Source organism: Erpetoichthys calabaricus, chromosome 15 (assembly GCF_900747795.2).
Source record: "Erpetoichthys calabaricus chromosome 15, fErpCal1.3, whole genome shotgun sequence".
NCBI classification, from domain to species: domain Eukaryota; kingdom Metazoa; phylum Chordata; class Cladistia; order Polypteriformes; family Polypteridae; genus Erpetoichthys; species Erpetoichthys calabaricus.
The window spans coordinates 61,512,935-61,533,318 of record NC_041408.2 but is presented as its reverse complement, the minus strand read 5'-3'; the positions used below and the strand labels follow the sequence as shown (position 1 = coordinate 61,533,318).

At 38.2% G+C, this 20,384-nt stretch overlaps 1 protein-coding gene across 1 annotated transcript; it reads right to left on the bottom strand.

Moving 5' to 3' along the window:
- Positions 1-11,917: 11,917 nt before the first annotated feature.
- LOC114665740 (phospholipid-transporting ATPase IF-like) lies at positions 11,918-15,790 on the bottom strand. The gene has a single exon (XM_051919348.1). The coding sequence runs from the start codon at positions 15,608-15,610 to the stop codon at positions 12,335-12,337; it is 3,276 nt and encodes a 1,091-aa protein (XP_051775308.1). The 5' UTR covers positions 15,611-15,790; the 3' UTR covers positions 11,918-12,334.
- Positions 15,791-20,384: the final 4,594 nt, after the last annotated feature.

Genomic DNA, 20,384 nt, shown 5'->3' with positions numbered 1-20,384 from the left:
TTTTCAGAATGAATCTTCCTCTTCTCATTAGTGCTCACGATTAACCCAGCTTTGACAGACTGGGCCATTCTTGAGCACAGTCAGCATGGCCAAGTTTAAGAGGTAATAGCAGCTGGATTCATTGTACTTAGCATAATGGCTAGATAATATAGAAACATAGCCAAAATGGAAAAATGTTGGTATTCAGTTAGTGACAAAGGGGAAAAAATGAGCAGGTAAAAATACAATTAAAATACTGAACTGTCAAACTCAAAAATAAAAAAAATCAACAAATGTTAAACCCCAGAAAGAGGTTCAAACACACCAGACTAGATTAGTATTGTGTTTATATACAACAGAATATTTGTAAAATAACTTCAAGGGACCACTAAACTAAAAGTAAGATGCATGTCCAAAGATGAATTGCACAATGGAAGTATGGTTATCAACAGTGAAATGGTGTAAGATAACATCCTGTAGGTCATTATATGCTTTCTGCAACCACTCATTTTGAATCTGGTTTATCTATTTAAGAGCTGGCACGTATCCCCTTTACTTGAGTGCAAGGTAGGAACCAAACCTGGACAAGATAAGACACACACTGAGATGCATACATTCAGTCATATGGAGTCAGTTTAAACATGAGAATCTTGTACAGAATATAGTTTTTCAGGTATTACACAGTTACATACATCACAATATTCTGTTCTCTTAATTTTTTGTTGAGAATTTTTAAACAAAGGCTGCTTTGTTGCCCACAATGAGAAAAAAATAATTATACAAATCTGATGAATGGAATAAAAAATGAAAAAATAAAATGTGGTGTAAATGCAGAGAAATATGTGGTGTGTGGGTGGAATGTTGAAAATTATGATGTTTGCGTTATCCACATAGTACACAGGTCTTTCCTGTATGTAAAGACTGTTTCCTTATTGGCACGCAGCATAATCACTTACTATGCAAATTGTATTTTGAATGACATGCTTTTATTTTCTCGATCAATGCACAGAGGCGAAGGATAACTGAGAAGAACACAAAGTGCAAAGGCAAAGACAACAGTTAAACCAAACCTATCTGCACTTCTGAGCCTTCCTTCTGCACATTCTGCCATCATCTGTCAATTTGGGTATCTTGCCATCGTCCTCCCTCCATATCAAAGCATCCTCTGTTCACAACCTTGACCTTGTCTTCCCACTAGTGTATCTCTAAAACTCTCACTCCTTTATGCCAGCTCATTTTGGCTCATAACCGAGGTAGCTTTAAGACCCTTGAAGTAGTCACTTTCAGCCAAGCCATGGAATCACTTTTTTGGGTCAGGGACAGATCTTCTTTAGGTACTAATGCCCTGTAGCAGCATGCAGTGTCTCTGCACTCCTAAGCTCACAGCAGTCCTGAAGGAGTGACGATAGAAAATTCTAAAGCTGTTTATTTTAAAATGGGGTTAAAGGTCATCCTCACCTGTACCTGGCTGGGGAAGTACTGGCTTTCTGCCAGTCCTCCCTGACTTCACTATTACATGGATGACATGATTCCAGCTTCCTGGGCTATTTACCCTTTGCTGATAATCTTTGACAAGGACATCTTGTAGCTTTTTTGTCAGATGTTGAGGGCCTATATAACACTTTCTCTCTGTCTCTCACTTCCTCTCCCTTGTAGAGAGGATAGTTAAGCACCCCTAGCATGTCTTAGGTTACCCACATTCTAGAAACCTTGGGAGTTTTCTTCTACTTGTACAGATAGCTCCTTTTTCTCTCTCATGCTGTGATGCTCCCAATGTTCCACTTCAGGGAAAGCATTTCTTAGAAAAGGATCTGCTGGCCACTAGCAGCTGTGGTCCTCATGACATACACCTTCATGCTGGTGTGCTCTCTAGTTTGTGGAGTTTTCATCTGGACTTTTCATCATCCTTTTCCACCTTGGTAGCATCTGTGATCAACACCAGCCAGGCACTCCGTTACAGCACCATATGTGTCAGCTACTTCTGAAGGATGGCTCATATATATTGTACTGCTACTATGTTTTTCACATGTGTGTTACAGTTAGTAACAGATATTAAACATTTTGATTTTTTTTTAGGACTTAAGCTTTAGATTATTTTCTGTGATAGTAACTACAGTCTATATTAACTGATAGTTAATGTGAAAATTAATCCTTCCAATTCTTTTACTAATTATTTGGATGAAGGAAGAAAATAGTGACTAACTTTGTCAAAGATTACAAATGTCTGAAAATAATGTTAACAACATACTATGCAAAAATAAAAGAATATGAAAAATGCTGTCAGACCAATCATGCAAGAAACAGAAATCCAGTTACATTCACGGTGTCTTTTTGTCAGTTTCTTTTTTGTAATATAATGGCATGATTTCAACATGTTGGTTGAGATGCAGCTTTTCAGTTACCATAGTAACAAGATGCTGAGCGGCTGAACTAGGGCCACATCTCAGTCTTTCATTGGCTAAAGTGATAAGAGAGAAGCGGATGAAAAGCAAATGGGCAGGAGACTTGGGGGGGGGGGGGGGGGGGTGTAAAGGAGGATGCAGGGATTTGTAACAATAATGGGAAGAGAAATTGAAATTAGAAGGCTAGGAATTGGTAAAAGAGAACAGAAACACAAAACAGAGTACTGAATCTAAAAGGAATCAGAATACTGAAAAGCTACAGTGTAAACTGTGAAATATTGTTATTATATGATTTAATGTACAGGTATAGAAATAAAACATTTCTTAAAATGTTGGCTACATAAAACAACAGTTTAATCTCTTACTCTTAAAACTGCCCATAAAAGCTACTATAACTCACTAATGTTCTTTTCCATTTCAGGGTCACATGGAACTACAAATAGAAAATCAACAAGTGGGAGGCTGGAAGCTTTGGTGACCCAGAGGCCTCTAAAGGTTTAAATCTCTGTAGGTAGTGACACATAGTAGGCCTTAATACTTTTTGAATAATAGTGGAACAAAACTTAAATTAAGTTTCATTAGTGGTAGATACAAATGCAAGTGTAAAAAAAAAACAGTACACTTAAAATATTAGTCTAATCCACAAATACCTTAAATTATGCAAATGAAAGGCCAGTCCTGCTTTATTTTGGAGGATGTTGGGGGTAGTTGCCTGCACTGATCAACAATAGGAGCTAATCTAGCAATCTAACTAAATCTGGAATGCAACTCCAAAACTGCTGCTGGTGGGGACTCCACCTCAAATCATTAGTAATGGGTGGGTCAGTTTGAGATGCAAGAGTGAATCAAGAGATGCACACTGCCAAGGGACATTATAACCAAAGTTAGAGGAGTTTAGCTGTTCACGTACCTTACAGAGCAGAATGTCAACCCTAATACATATTTTCTGGCAGGCAGATTGAGAAATATTAGTGGTATAACCTTTTGAACCCATTCTCAGAAGAAAGGAACTAGTGATATTAACAGATTCATTTATTAGTGTTACGTAAACACAGGTTATCACCAGAAACAGAGGCTTACAATTTGTGTTGCCTGTCTGATGCATAGGTTGGAGATCTCTCTGGTTATGTGGAGTATAACTTATCCGTCTGCCCACATTGTAATATGTAAGGTAAGAGTAGGCTACCAGTTTCACCAGATATATTGAAAAAGTCTCAGTGTACAATGCTAAAGAGCACAACTGACATGGTAGTCTCCCAAGAAGTTGTTACATATGCCAGTCTAGGTTAAAAACAGAGGAATTTAATAGGTTTATTGCATAACACCAGTTTTCATGTAGCACAGAGAGAGAGTTTTATAGGAAATTGTATCAGGATCCTTTTGGGAAAGATATTTTGTGTATCACAAGCATGGATTGAAAGATGAGCAACGTATTAGAAAGTGCAAGATAGTTGAGGATTGTTTAAAGTGTGAAATGTGAGGATAATGAGCTTAGAATATGCTCATTTCAGAATGTCAGAGTAACTGTCTAGAAATATTAATGAACAGTTACAAAAACAATAAACTTGACAATGAAGTCACCTATATTATGCATAGTTCTAACAAGGAGGGATTACATTTAGAACTGGGAGGAGAAGAGCTTAGAATTGTCGTAATTTCTTATTGAACATTTCTGTCTGATAGCAGAGATTTTTAGCTCCTCCCACTAAAAATATTTTCATGAGTAAAATGAGTGAGTAAGTGAAAAGTTTCACCTGTCTATTTTGCTGATGTATTTTGCAATTTCATCCAAAATTGATTTTTGGGTTGTCTCTACATTGTCAATATCAGAATTTAGCACTGTTGTCACTTATATTTGAAATGTTAGGTTCTTATCCAAAGCAATATATAGCCATTTTACAAAGGATGAATGTATATGTCCATCCATCCATTATCCAACCTGCTGAATCCGAACACAGGGTCACGGGGGTCTGCTGGAGCCAATCCCAGCCAACACAGGGCACAAGGCAGGAACCAATCCTAGGCAGGGTGCCAACTCACCACAGGATGAATGAATGTATATGTTCAATTTCTAAATCTCATGCTCAAATTATTTGAAAAGGTCTGCCTGTTAAATTAATTTTGTCTGTTAACTAATGTTAAGGAATTAGACAGTTATACGGTAGTCTCCCTGAAGCCAGGCATATAACATATTTATGTCTTGACACAAACAAGATTGAATTTTGCCTAAAACTGTGTGGGAACAATTAGATAGTTCACTGATTGTCACACCTCTAAACCAACACCCCCTGAAGATGGCAGTGTGGTGCAGTGGTTAAGGCTTGAGACTCAGGTCATGGGTTCAGATCCTGCCACTGACACTGCATGACCCTGAGCAAGTCACTTCACCTGCCCATGTTCCATTTGGAAAAAGAAATGAAATGTAACCAATTGTATCTCAAATGTTCTAAGCCTTTGAATAAAGGCGTTGGCCAAATAAATAAATGTAAATGAAGCTGGCTATCAAAGTAGAGGTGGTGATTTTGAATTGCAAAATGTAGTGCTGCTCTTGTTAAGCTGGTCCAACAGACTGAAAGCTTTTGATGATGAAAGACCATTTACAGCTGAAAAGTTTCCTAAAAAAACATTAGACATATGAAGGTGTGTGTAGAGACCATATTACACATTTTAAAAGTAAACATAACCTGATGTAAAGAAAAAACTTTCTGTTGGCATTTGACTGCATCAATGGAAAAATGGTAAAAGTGAATAATACATTGTCACAGGTGCTGTGTGTGCTCTCTGTTGTTCGGTGTTACAGCGAATAGTGTAGGAGTGAATGTTAGCTTGAAAGAAGTGGCAGCTATATTCATGAAAATATGAATTACAAAATATGCATTTGAAGCAAATAACGAAGAGCCATAGGAGAGTCAGATTTCAGTACTCAAAATGCCACTATCAGCAAAAATGTGCAACAACACCAGCAGCCTGACTGCATGTCTAAATGAATAACTAAAGAAATTTAAAATTACTATCTATTTGCAAATGCAAACACACCATTTTAATTTGTTGTGTATCCATAGACCACAATGCTTATCTAAACCGTGTTTTGACAATAGTCAAAATTCCAGAAAGATATCATAGCCACTTTGAGGCACTTCTCAAACCTGCTTTTTATTTTCTCCCAGTGTTCAGGCTTTGGTTCCGTTTTTTGCTTTCTCTCTGAAACCCCGGTGACAGTTTAAAATGAAGGCCTGGAGAAATTGGGGTGGTTGTTTCAGGAAGTAGCCCTGTGGGTGTAGCCTTTGCAGCACAGTATTTGCCTGTTATTCACTACACACTTATTAACAGGTTGTCCCCAGACATGTATTCTCATTTGACAATCACTTGCGAGACGAGTCCTGTGGTAACATGTGTCTGCTTCTTATCTGTTCCTGAGGAGTGAAGAGCTGGCCTTTAACCTGAAAGGAACAGAACACTTGATGATTTAGATTTTTAATAATGCAAAAGGCTAGCTTCACATCTGCAGTCAGTCAGTCAGAGCAGAAACAATCTTGCTTTCTCTCTCTTTCTTTCTTAATTAAGTCTGCTTTCCTTTTCTGTTAGGTTGATACTATTTCTTGATAGAACGGAAGCAAAGAACTTTCCTGAGGTTGTCAGAACTAAAAAATGTTTGGTTAATTATGATAGACAGCTTCAAGCTAAACACTAATAAAATTTAATTGACTAAATTGTGTGGGTATTTGGAGAAACATAATGTTTAACTTATTAAATTTAGCATGTTTAGTCACTTAATGATGCTGACACATCAGATTTTTGTGCGTACTCAGCATCCAGTGCTTCTCGTTTCAGTGTCCAAAAACAGATGACCAGCACTGATGGATTCCACCTGCCCTGATGCCACTTTTCTATTATTGTATTATCCCGGGGAAGCATCACACTATGTTTGGTGCACAGGGAAAATGTCCAAGTGTGAATGCAGAAAATGAATCTTTAGTGACATGTGGCACTTCATGGTTTTGTATGCTTGAAGAATGTTGCCAAACTGCTGGATGTAGTTTGGTGCTCTGTAGTTGCCAAAAAAATTCTCAACAACATGTTTAAATGCCTTTCCTGTGATTTCCTACACATCTCTGCTTGTCATTAATGGTATGTCTGATTTGTGTTCTAACAAAAATGCCTTCCTTAAACTTGGCGTCAGCTATTCATGGAAACATCTGTCTCAAATATTAAAATCCTTCACTGTCGCTTAGACAAAATTTTTCATTAGTTCAAGTTTTATAAGAAGAAGAGACAAAAATATCTTTGCTTGCATCAAAAAGTGGTTTATGTAGAACACATTTCTGTCCTGGAACCAAATGCTTATGAAATGGCCTGTTCTTTTTAATATAATGAGACTGTTTAGCATGGTTGTCCCATTCATAAGTGATACAACGGTACTTGGGATATCTGGGAGATGTCTCCCAAAAATGATGAATCTTAGTGATTAACTAGCAATTTTCTGATGGACGTGTTTTTCCCAAAACCCTTCTTAAGTAATCACTTTACGAGTAAGCATAAACTACATCTTAGTTAACTTATGCCCCTGAAGCCACCTATAATGCATCACAAGATGATTGAAAAGCAGTAAATTACACAATGGCACTTTAATCTTGCTTTTCTCACAAAAAGTTGTGAAAAGTAATACGAAGTACCCATAACATCATAATTTAATAACATAGTAAGTACAAAATCGAAAATGTATTGTTTCTCAAACGAATGCATTCTGTCATAATCTGAATTTATCATGTTCTGTGTTGCAATCGCTGCTATGGTCAGTGCAAGGGGAATCCAACTTAAGAAACATGCAGGGAATAACAAGTAGGTTGGTGAGCTTGTAGATTATGAAGGATTTAATGTGCTACTTTAGTTACAATGGGGTTCGAGAAACACTCTTAATTAAATTAATGGTCGATCTTACAATGGAGTTTACCATGTTCATGCTTTTGGGAAACACACACCTGTGGCCTCATGTATAAACGGTGCGTATGCACAGAAATGTTGCGTACGAACGTTTCCACACTCAAATCGCGATGTATAAAACCTAAACTTGGCGTAAATCCACGCACATTTCCACGGTACCTCATACCCTGGTGTACGCAATTTCTCCACTTGGTTTTGCAGACTGGCTACTTTGTAAAGCACGTATTTACATATGATGACGATATCGTTTTTAAGATGAAATGCAGCAAAATATGTTGATTATATTATACAGATAAAACTTAATTTAAATAATCTGTATTGTTAATAATTAAACATGTGAGGACACGGTGCCGCAGCGCTAGATAGTTCATGGATTGTTCCTGCATTGCGTTGTACTCTTGCTGGTGCTGGCGCGACACTGGAAGGATAGATGGATAGAATAATTAAACATGTACTACGAAGATATTTCAGTGTTCCTTAAAATTTTTGAAGAATCGGCGTTCTAAGCTTACAGATGGCTTCACATCTATTACAGAGCTGATTGTGTGGCAATTGGGTATTTGAAGAAAGAAAAGGAAGGACAGGAATTGGAGGTTAGTACGTTTGAAAGACACAGTACTTCTGTAATAAATTGTTTCATCGAGGGTTGCGCATGGCGCAGCAAGCCTCTTGCGTGAGACATGAACAAGCACTGCGCCACCGTGTTCCCATGTTTAATAAAATGCTTTCATTCTTATCATCATGAAAAAGATATCACGTATACATCTCAGTATTTTAATTATTCAGAGAGCTGTAATATCATAAATGCAATGGATTATGTGTCCTGTCGGAGAAAGAGAAAGCCCGTTTAAGAAGCAGGTAGTGATTCACACACAGAGCACAAAGAAGATCAAATACAGAACAAAACATTTAATGTGCTACTTTAATTACGATGGGATTTGAGAAACTAGTAAATAAAACGATTTTAAGATGAACTTTACGATGTTCTACTTTAATGGCAAATTAAACTACATGATTAAAGTGGAGGCACGGTGGCGCAGTGGGTAGCGCTGCTGCCTTGCAGTTCGGAGACCTGGGGACCTGGGTTCACTTCCCGGGTCCTCCCTGCGTGGAGTTTGCATGTTCTCCCCGTGTCTGCGTGGGTTTCCTCCGGGCGCTCCGGTTTCCTCCCACAGTCCAAAGACATGCTGGTTAGGTGGATTGGCGATTCTAAATTGGCCCTAGTGTGTGTGCTTGGTGTGTTTGTGTGTGTCCTGCGGTGGGTTGGCACCCTGCCCGGGATTGGTTCCTGCCCTGTGTTGGCTGGGATTGGCTCCAGCAGACCCCTGTGTTCGGATTCAGCGGGTTGGAAAATGGATGGATTAAAGTAGAAATTTCGAGATTAAAGTTGACATTTCATGCTTTTTTCCCACTGTGTGCCTATTTTGTTTTTGTCTGTACCCTAATAAGCTTTCATATGACACTCAGACGGTGGGCTACGACTTGCCTTTTCACGGAGACTGATATGTGACTTCTTTTTTTATTTCGGGCACTGTGCGACTTTGTGAACTTGAGCTTTCGAGTTTCTCCGACACTCTGTCACTTGATCAACTTCCTTTTGTTGATTATATCACTGTTTAAACCAGCAAATAGTACGTTTTTCCTTTGCCTCCACTTGGTATTCGCCGAAATTCTTATATTTTCCCCGTGCTTTTCCCATTGACTTTTCACAGAAGGCTGAGCTTAAGGGCTATTTATATTGATTTGCATATTCAAAGAGGCGTAATTCTGGGAGGAGTTGGGGCGGGACAGAAGGCGCGTGCACGTGCGTTACTTTTCACGCTGATTGGGATTTATGTAGCGGAAGAACGTGAAAGTTTGCGTACGTACAGATTCCTGCATCTGGATTTTTCTGTGCGTACACACATTCCCACTTTTGTGCTTACGCCATGTTATAGTGTGAGTTCTACGCACGGCATTATACTGTACATGAGGCCCCTGGACTGTATTCCTATTTTAGATTACCACAGATGATCCAGTCATAGTTGAGGTACTGTTTATGTATATTTATAACAAGAGGAATTCACAAAAATAGGTGATTGCAATAAAATGTTATGTGATAGGAAAAATGTGAAGGCGAAAGGCCAAAATCCGTAAGATTCACCCAAAAGTGTTCAGAAAGCACAATCTTTGTTTGTCCCTAGTTATCATTTTATTCTGGTTTGTTGAAGTCTTCCATTAATTTTAAGTTTTTACTCAACTACATAGTGTACAAATACTTTATTATATTCTTATTAATTTTAAGGTTGGCTGAGTGCACTCTTAAAAATAATGGTTCTTTAATGGCACTTTATGACTCTTTACTGGGTTGTGTGGTTCTGTTGCTTGACAAAGCACCATTTCATTCTGGGAAGCGTTCACTGCATATGAAGATGGTTATTTTTGCTTAGAAAAACCCAATATGTAGAAAAAAAAACTGAAATCTTTATTGTACTTGTATGAAACCAGTTACAAATCTAAATAAATAAAGGGCCTTTCTGGAACCTTAATGTGAAAGGGCCTTTTGGGAACAAAAAATGAATCCATTATCTTTATCCGCATCGCTCTGAAGAACCACTTTGGCTCCTTTAATTTTAAGAGTTTATGGTGGTGCAATGGTTAGCAGAGCTTTCCTCACAGGCCCTGGCACTTGGGTCTGTACAGAGTAAACATATTGCCTTTGTAATTTGTGTGATATTTCTTCAGGCTTTCTTTTTTACAGTTTACATTCCTATTATGAATAAGCTAATCAGTTATGCTAATCAATGAATTATTGTGAGCAAAAAGGGGTGCGCTGTGCAAGATTGACTACAACATTGTGCCAAGTGCTGCTATGTGTCTTTCTGGGGCTCTGTAAGGAAAATGGATGGATGACAGAATTGATGTTTGAGGAGCTATGCTAGTGTTAGTAGTCTGGAGCAATTTTTAAAGGCAGTATGTTTAATATTTCAAAAAATTTTCAGCTTGTCCCTGTAATTTTCCACCATTTTCTGGTACTAGTATAAAAAAGTATTTGGGCAAGAAAAACAATTTTGGGAAGTTTTTCTTTTTAGTAATATAACAGTACATAAACAATTTTACTTTCATAGGTTCTAATTAAAGTTAAAACAACACTCTATGTCTAGTTAAACTTCATCATCAGATATGGGCAAGCAAAAGATGTGCTGCATTTAACTCTGCAATTTCCCTTTACAAAAAAGGAGTGAGCTAAAGTCCACAAGTGCAGTGCCAATGTGAATATGAAATCTACACCAAAAGACACGCCAGCTCAGAATGGATCAGTCACCTTAATCTCAAAATCGGCTCATTACCCATTCTGCAGATTAAGAAGACTTGCTTTACTCAAAAATGTATCTTTTGAGTTCTAATTCAGGTAGGCCAATCTCAATTTAATCAGAATATCCATCCATTTACCCATCTTATCTTAATTCAGTGGAAGGAATATGCTACACTTTAAATTTTTTCCAAAATATAAATATGTTTATTAAAGAAAAGTGACTTTTTTGAAAAATATCACTATGACATATATACAAAAAACAACTCTGATAAACAAAAAAAAACACTATTATCTAGCAAATGTTACACTGGGAAGTGGTGAGGTGTTGCATGTTGCTCAGACGTGAAAGTAAGAATCTCACTATGCTTTATATAAGTGACAAATTTGAATGTGAACATGGAAATTGCCCCATATTTACATTTTCTAATCTTTCCGATGTTCACATATGTGTATAAGCCTTCAATACAAGCATCAGTGATAACAAATCAGTATGGTGTTTAGAGTTATGGTGCTGTAGTATGTATAGCTCTAAGGCAGAACCAAGATGATGTTTGCTTGTTGGCAAATGACTGACATTTGTGCCAGGCAGTTGACTTTGCTTCTTCTTTGTTGTGAATTCTGAGAACATGGTTGGCTTTCCAGCCTTTCAGTGTGGTTTGTATGGAAAAACAAAAAACAGTGAGAAGCAAACAGGACTACACATTTGGTATTTATAAATTTAGAGAAACCCTATGACAGAATTTCATGATGCATGCTTTTTGAAGTTGACATTGTGCAATGTGGCACCACTAAGAATATTGTGAGAAGGAAACTGGAGCACTGGAGAGGAGCTGCAGATGTTAGAGGCCTTAGTATTAGTAGGGAAAATACAGAATACCTGAGATGTAAGGAACAAGAACAAGACGGAAAAGATACCCTTCAGGTTTGAAAGGGTGGAAGAGTTCAAACCATTGCAGAAGATAGAGAGCTAGAATGCAATTGGTTTGGAAAACCTGAAAAAATGTATTGGGAGTGTTATGTGACAGGAGAATTGTCACAAGTGTGAAGGTAAAGGGTATAAAACAGTGGTCAGACCAGCATACTTGAAAGGAAACTGGAGGTTACAGAAATGAGGACGTGGAGATGGATGTGTGGAGTAAAAAAGCCTGACAAGATCAAAAATGAGAGGATCACAGGTACAATTAAAGCGTGGGAAAGCTCAAATAGAGGAAAAAGAAGGTTAAAGTGGTGTGGGCATGACGTGAGAAGAGAGGTATACAGTGTGGGGGAAAGAATTATGGATATGGAGGTTGAGGGACAGAGAAGAAGGGGGCAACCAATGAGAAGTAGATAGACTGTGTGAAGGGAGATCTAAGAGAGAAAAGGGTATCAGAAATATAAAACACAAGAATGGAGGAGTCTGGTTCAATATAGCGGCCCCAAATGAAAGTGGGAAAAGCTCTAGAAGAAGAAGAATGTAGTTTGGACCCTACTGTTCTGTCTCTGTTGCTTTCTTGTTCATGCAAACATAAAAAATAGTGGGAACGACACTGAACTTTGTGGCTAGTGAAAGTCTGAGAAACACTTATGTTTTGGGGTTTTTAACTTTTTTTTTTACAACATTCCTACAGTCTGTATGTTAGCAATATTTGCATCAGTGTTGGGCTGCCTGGAACTGTGTGTTTGCGTGTGTACAAGAAGGGGCTTCCACTCAAGTACTTGACGTTACCAACAATTTCTAAGCTCTAATGCTATTCATCTGTTCTGATGCCTCTTTCTCCTGCTTCTGAAAGCACTGGGTATGCATGGGCCAAATGTGTCTGCACAAAATTGTTTTAAAAATGTCAGGGATAAGACAGAGGAGGATAATAATGATCAAAGAGAACCAAGCAGTACCACTACATACATAGATAATAAACACATAGTACATATCTTGATTTTTCAGAAATGGCCAAATTATTCCACCATAAAACAGAGAGAATATATAATAAAATATTATGGAACCCCAGGTTGCAAAATGGTTTAACCATGTCCAGTAAGATGTTTCTATAGCAAGCTTTAAGGTAACAGTCACAAACATATTGGTATAGACAAATGTGCCAAATGTCCAGCTCCCAAAATTCTGTCCAGTACTGAGGGCTGATCTGTTTTCTCCAGTAAAAAGAAATGGACCAAAAAAGAACATAAAACCATGGCTGAAGCCTAGGACAGTCCAGTACAAAAATGGTTTGTGGGAAAGAAGAGCATTTTTGCTTATATCTTTATACAAAATTGGATTGTTGTGCAGCACAGAGGGAGGCACTTTTTGCTCAAACAGGCTATAGGCCAGAATTGGTAGGGAAGTAAATGAAATGTTGTAGAGCGTTAAATGAGCACTGTCATACAGAGTTTGTTGGGTAAACAGGCAGTAAAACTGGAACAAGACCTGTGGCATGACACAGCAGACATTCTTGTAAAAAAAGTACTGTACAAGGGTCGTTATTCGGATATAATAGAAGTGGCCGTGGACCAAGAGCAACTTTGACAGGTATTTGAATCGTGCAAAGGCATAGTCACTGTTTCTAACGGCTTGTCTTCCCTCTTTGCCCATGATGCCAATGCCCACATGGGCCTCCTGAATCATGCTAACATCATTGGCACCATCTCCTATTGCTAACGTTACAGGCCTTTGTGGGGATGTTTTTAACAGCTGTACCACTTTTGCCTTTTGGAGTGGAGCCATTCGACAGCATAGCACAGTTGAGCAGTTACTGCAGACATCCATGAAGAGCTCTTCATTCTCCTTTAGTATCAGAGAAAGGCTGGCGCCATCCACAACAAGGCTATGTTCAGTGTCTGGGTCCTCTTTCACTTGGTTATCAAACTGAGCCATCTTTTCAGCACAATCAGCTTCTGTATCTACCTGAACAAGTTCCAATATTTTCATGTTTTGGTTAAAATGGCCACAGGAGAGACTGATGCTGACAGCAGTTTCATATTTGTCCCCTGTTAACACCCATACTTTGATTCCTGCCATCCGGAGTGCTTCAATTGTCTCCTTTACGTTATCTTGTAATTTATCTTCTACACCGGTAGCCCCTAGGAGTTCCAAGTTATTTTCAATAAAGTTAAACACACTATCAAGTTTCTCCTCTCTCTGTACCAAGGCAGTTTTGGCCTCATAGAGTTGCTGGTTGATCTCTAGATATTCTTTCTCACTTAGGTGTCTACAAGCGAAGACTAGAGTCCGGAGTCCATTCAGTGCAAATTCATCCACATGAACCCGTGTTTTCTCAGCTTCCCCACTTTTAACAAATGGGAGAATAGAGGATTCAGCTCCTTTTGTAAAAAGTAACATTTCATCTGAAGGGCCCTTCAGAATGACACTCATTCGCCTTCGCTTTGAATCAAACTCCAAAACATGAAGCAACTTATACGTCTCCTGTTCTTTAAACACTTTGATATGCATAATGTCTCCATGGGCTCCGACGAAAGACACGCCAATTCTGTTTGCTGCTTCGACTAGTGCCTTTTCATCTGGAGATGTTGCAAAGTACTCAATCTTTGATGTGATACCGTTTTTCTGAATGTCTTCCAAATGATCCTGGTCCTCGGTGTTAATTTGTACGGTGTGACACAGTGCCACTGCTCTCAAGAACATCACCTCCTCGCATGTGAAACTGGAAGGGGAGCTTGAACCCTTGATTACATCTTCACCAACTAGTTTCCCATCTCTCAGTTGATATTTTACTCCATTGATGGAACATTCTTGTAACTCCATTTCATTTTCTGTCAGTGTTCCCGTTTTGTCAGTGAAGACATATTCCACTTGGCCCAGTTCTTCATTAAGATCCGATGTATTCACTTGTGCCTTCTCATCAGTCTGTTCATAGTAAAAATCAATATCCCAGCTAATGAAAAAGGAGCCAAGAAACTTTTGCATTTCCACTGTGACATAAAGTGAAATGGGAATGATCAAATTGTAAAGAACAAGGAAGGCAAGAAAATCCGAAATAACTTGTTCTCCATGGCTACGCTCCATTTCTCTGGCAGAAGGTTTGTTATACCATGGCTGGTGTATATTTAGACCAGATTTCCAAGAGTACTTTAAGATGGTGCAGAGGAATGCTAAAAACAAAAGAATCGCTAAGTAAATCATCAAAAATGTATTCATTGACTTGTCCACTACTGACCGTTTGTGTGACTTAGTTTTGTAATTTAAAGCCATTTTAGTCTCCATGCCAGTGTACACAACTGCACCAAATATTTCCTTGGTGTTTTTCAATCTTGCTCCACGCAGAAGGAGGTTTTCTGGACCTAATGGCCTTACAATTTCTTCACCTTCATGAGTAACCCTTATTCGACCTACAAATCTGTAGAGATCTGCTTCTGGTTGCTGACATTCCACGATGGCTTTAATCGACACTAAACTGGAAATTGACTGCAAACTAGCAGTCTCTGGAATAGCAGTGTGAGTCTTGAGATTGGTTTCTCCATCCAAGCTTGCAGTTGTGACGCTGCATGTTCCCTCGTCATTGTCAGATGCTAATAAAACCAAATCTGCAGGGAAAATATCTTCTCTGTTCACACGAACAATATCCCCGACTCTTATATTTTTAGATACAGTTGTCAGAAAACCGCTCGATCTGATAACACAGACCTCGGCATTATTGACTTCATCATCTGCTTTATGTAGCAGAAAGTCTTCGTAACCCTGTTTTATTGCTGTTGTTACAATGACAAAGAATAAAGGAAGTCCGCTGGTAACAGGACTTGTAGGGGTGTCTATCAGAAGCTGTACAAGAAGTATAAGAAGAAAATAAAAATTGGCAATTTTTTTAAATTGTTGGAACAGATTCTTGGGAATAAAATTCCATGCGGTATACTTTGATGATGTCACCTTGTTGTCAGCAAATTTCTGAGTATCATCTTTAGGAAAGTTTGTAGCTACGTATACTGTTCTGGTGTCGCTTTGCAGGGGAGTGGAAAGATTCAATCTCTTGCGGATCTGCTCAAACATTCTTGGCAATTGCATAATTAGCTGAAGTTTTTAAATAACATTATCATCTATCAATCAGTTGGTTTTCAAGTTTTTCTGTTCATTAGTTGAAGTTGTTGGTGCAATATCCTTCATGTGAGGTTGAGTCGATGGCCATTGTGGCCCAGCAGCCCACAAGGTTTACATCTAATATAACACATGAAAAGAACAGATTAGTAACATCTAACTCCGAACAACAGTGCTATCAAATAGTGTGAAATTCACATTATAATCCTATGTCCAGGGACAATAAGAACAACTCTATGGAAAATTTAAAAAGATCACCAAAAATGGTCAAGTAACTTTATTAACTTGTGTAGTCTTTAAATTATAACTTATAAGTATCTAAGGGGTGACATGAGCTCAAAAAATATTTATTACAAAGTACATACAGTGCCTACAAAAAGAATTCACCTCTTGGAAGTTTTCACATTTTTATGATACAAACATTGTCTAACTGGGAATTTAATTTGAACTTTTTGACACTGATCAACAGAAAAAAACTCTTCAATGCCAAAAAAAACAGATCTCTGCAAATTTGTCTAAATTAATTACAAATACAAAACATAAACTAATTGATCACATAAGTATTCACTCCCTTCAAAAGTCAGCATTTAGCAGATACACCTTCAGTAGCCTTGAGTCTGTGGGCATATGTCTCTTTCTCTATCAGCTTTGCACATCTGAACACTGCCATTTGGTACATTTTTCATTGCAATATTTCTCAAGCTCTGTTGCATTTTGAACTTGAGTGATCAGCCTTTATCAAGTCCAGCAATAAATAATCAAACTGCATTGAGATATATGCCCGCATTTATCATGTATCTCAGAATTATGCCAGGGAATTGAACTAAAAGTCTGACTAGGATAAGAATTTGTTTCCCTCAGAGTAGGCTATGACTAGTACCGTATATTTTCGTGTATAAGTCGGGTCTTGAAACCCAAAAAATAGATCATAAAATCAGACCCCGATTTATACGCCCGTTCAAAAACACAACACTTCCTGCTTCCTCCAATCTCGCACCAGTTTCTCAGACACGTTAAATTTTGTTGCAGCAGCACAGTTACCAATTTGTTTCACCACTTCAATAGCTTTTCATTTAAGACCAGCTTCATATTTTCTTTTGATTGAACGCTCCATTGTAGATACGGGATGCTCTTACGATAAAGGTGTAGGAGGGTGTGAGATACAAAAAACACAAAACAGTGCAAACGTCACTTTGGAATAGTTTGGGTATCACCGTGTGGTCATGAAGGCACAATACATAGAAAAAAAGGCAGTGTGCTCCGTGGTTACTCTCTTAGGTGGGCGTTAGCATATCATAATGTCTTGGACCAATAGCATGAGTTTTCTGCACTTGACTTATTGTATACAACTGACATTATAAAATATCAGACATTACACGGTAAAATCAAGTCCCGACTTATCCATGGGAGAACTTAAACACAAGTATATACAGTAGTTATAAAGTGTCCTAGACCAACTCCCAGCAAAGAGTAGTAGCTCATGTTTATGAATGACATCACGATTTTATGGCACTCATTAATGCATTATGTAGTTTCCTTTGGAAACATGATGATACTTTGTAGTTATCTGGTATGAACATTAAGGCGATAGATAGATAGATAGATAGATAGATAGATAGATAGATAGATAGATAGATAGATAGATAGATAGATAGATAGATAGATAGATAGATAGATAGATACTTTATTAATCCCAAGGAGATTAAGCACAATAATTCTAATAATAATATTCAAAGGGATGTGATTATGTTCAATTAAAAGGTTAATGGTGCTTTCATAAAGTATTCTAGAATCATAAATGGAACCAGGCTACTCTACAACAACATCAAGAATAATACTCTGAATAAGCCCCATGATGAAAAGACTGAGACGCACACACACACACACACGCTGAAATCAGAGTTAATCCTGATAACCAGCATATTTATTTAACTATTGTCTTGCTGAAGCCAGACATGTTGTACATACGTCTGGGTAAAACCAAGAGTGAAACTAGACAGCTCACCGAGTGTTGCATTTCTAAACCAATCTGACACCTCATGAAGGTGGCGCTCAGAGTAGGGGCGGTGATTTTGAACTGCAGATATCAGAGATGCTGTCATTAACCAGTCCGACAGACAGCAAGCGTCTAATTACAAAGAACCATCTATAGCCAAAAAGACTATGTTTTAAAAATAAACAATCTGTTGCAAGGGGAAAACCTTTCTGTAACACTGGATAATACATTGGCATGTGAAGGCATCAATGGACCAGTAGCGAACATGAACGATATGTTGCTGTGTGTGTTCTCTGTTGTTCAGTGTTATGACAATAGTGTACAAGTCAATGTAGGGCCGAAAGAATCTGCAGCTATATTCATGAAAATATAAACTGCAAAATATGCACTTGAAGTAAACGGTGTGTCACACTCTGTTATCAGTGAGCTGATAATGAAGAGCCACAGGAGATGCGGATTTCAGTACTCAACACACCCGAATCAACAAATCTGCCTAATGACCCCAGTAGATGCACAGATGAGGCTGCACAACATCCATCTTCTGACTGCGTGTCTACACAAATAACTAAAGAAATGTAACATTACTGCCTAATTGCAAACACAAATATGTCATGACAAAGTAGCCGCAGAGTTTTACCATGTTGTTTATCCATAGACCACAATGCTTATCTAAACTCTATTTGCTGTTGTTATGTCATACAGTGATGCAATAGTCACTTTGACTTCTATTTATTTATTTAGTCACCGTTGGACAGAACTGCACAAAACACCTTGATACACCAACCTTGCTTGTTTATACAGGTATGTCCTCGTTGTCCTAGCCATCCCAGTCACAACTCTCAATGTCCGGTTACGGGCATCACAACAATTTTGAGCACAATGACAGGATCACTAGTCCACTTCAATGCACACTTGAAGCTCACTGATTCATGTGACACACACACACAAATCTTTGGGAAGTGAGGGCAAAACCAGAGCACCTGCAGAAAAGCCCAAACAAACTCACAATAGAGAGAGAGACCACCAAGCTGGACCTGAGCTGTGAGGAAGCAGGGTGGGCAGCTAAGGTCCAGACAGGTCATCCATACTCTGCTCTGCTAATTTAGGTCATAGTTCTCAGGCAATATTTTCTATAAATATGCCCTATAAAGTGTAAAACTGGTGCAAGCAAGACCATCTTTTTTTTTTTTTAAACATGTTAATACATCACAAAATATTTACACCAGGGCAAATAGATTAGCGGACACAATATTTCAATGTTTTTTTTTTTTAGTTATTAAAATTATTAAAATACCAACCACTGTACTTTCTTGTTTATGGCTGGATTTCAGGTATAGTGAATTAGAAAGCCTAGCATGTCATTATTGGACCTCATTTTTATAGAAAAGAACCTGTCTGTAATGCAGAAGTCAGCCACAACACTCACCTCATTGTGGACACATGAGGAATGGTACAAGTCCAAGGCTGATGGGTGTTTTAGTAGGAGCTCCTAGACTGCTCCAACCCTTTCTTGTGATTACAACTAATTACTTGAAAATGTAAGCAAAGAACAGTTCCATAATAGTGGACATGTTGATCTGTTACTGTGGACAACTATTGCATTATATTTCATTTCTAAAGTTTTAACCAAAATCATTTTATGGTGCTTCAAGATGGTACAATCTGGAGAACCTGTGTTTCAGGAAATGAATATTGTGGTGACATCATTCACATTTTCTTATTGTAGCCAACCAACATCCAGTCCTGGGTCATGGAAATTTTTGTGCCAATCCCAGCAGCACTGGGCATAAGGCAGGAGCCGACCCTGGATGGGGCAGACTCAAGCACTTGTTCACACTCTGTGATACCAGCCAGTTTTTTAAAATGACCATACATCTTAAAATGTGCATGTCTTCACCAGATGTTTGAGGACAGGTAGACGTCTCTTTTCTTTTTCTCCCATTCTCGTCTGCTTTCCCTTGGAGCAAGTGGGGTGAATGGATGGACATCACAAAAGAAGCAACACCAACAATACAGCAAATGTCTACACCAGTTTAGAAGAACGTGTTCTCTCTTGTGGTTTCTCAATCTGGGCATAGAAGATCTGAGAGTTACATTTCAATCCCAAGTGTCTGAAAGTAAACAGAATCACTTTGGCCACCAGCACTTTTCAGCTATGCTGAAAGCCTCTTTATATTCATAAACTGCTTCTTAAATATTAGCATTGATACAACAAAAGCTGCATACCCCATAACTGCATTTTTCAGAGTCCAGCTACTTCATTTTATTTTATTTATTGATTTATTTAATCTGCGGTGGGTTGGCACCCTGCCCAGGATTGTTTCCTGCCTTGTGCCCTGTGTTGGCTGGGATTGGCTCCAGCAGACCCCCGTGACCCTGTGTTCGGATTCAGCGGGTTGGGAAATGGATGGATGGATGGATGGATTTATTTAATTTTATTTATAGGTGTATTTCAAGACATTGCAAAACACATTAATGGCAATAATGACAATATAAAATAAATACAATTTTACCGGAACAATAAAACCAGTGATAATACAAAATTAAAATGAAATATAACAACTAAAATTTATATCAAACAAAATAAGCAGATTTAAAGAGATGTGTTTTAAAGGGGGATTGAAAGGTAGAAAGAACATAAATGTTACAAATGTCTTGTGGGAGAGAGTTCCAGAGACAAGGGGCTGTTTGGCTGAAAGCTCTAAACCCCGTGGTAGTCAGGCAAGCAGGAGGTATAATTAATCCATA

What these genes read in the sequence shown, in the direction of transcription:
- LOC114665740 (XM_051919348.1), bottom strand. Translation starts at nt 15,610, where the DNA reads ATGCAATTGCCAAGAATGTTTGAGCAGATCCGCAAGAGATTGAATCTT.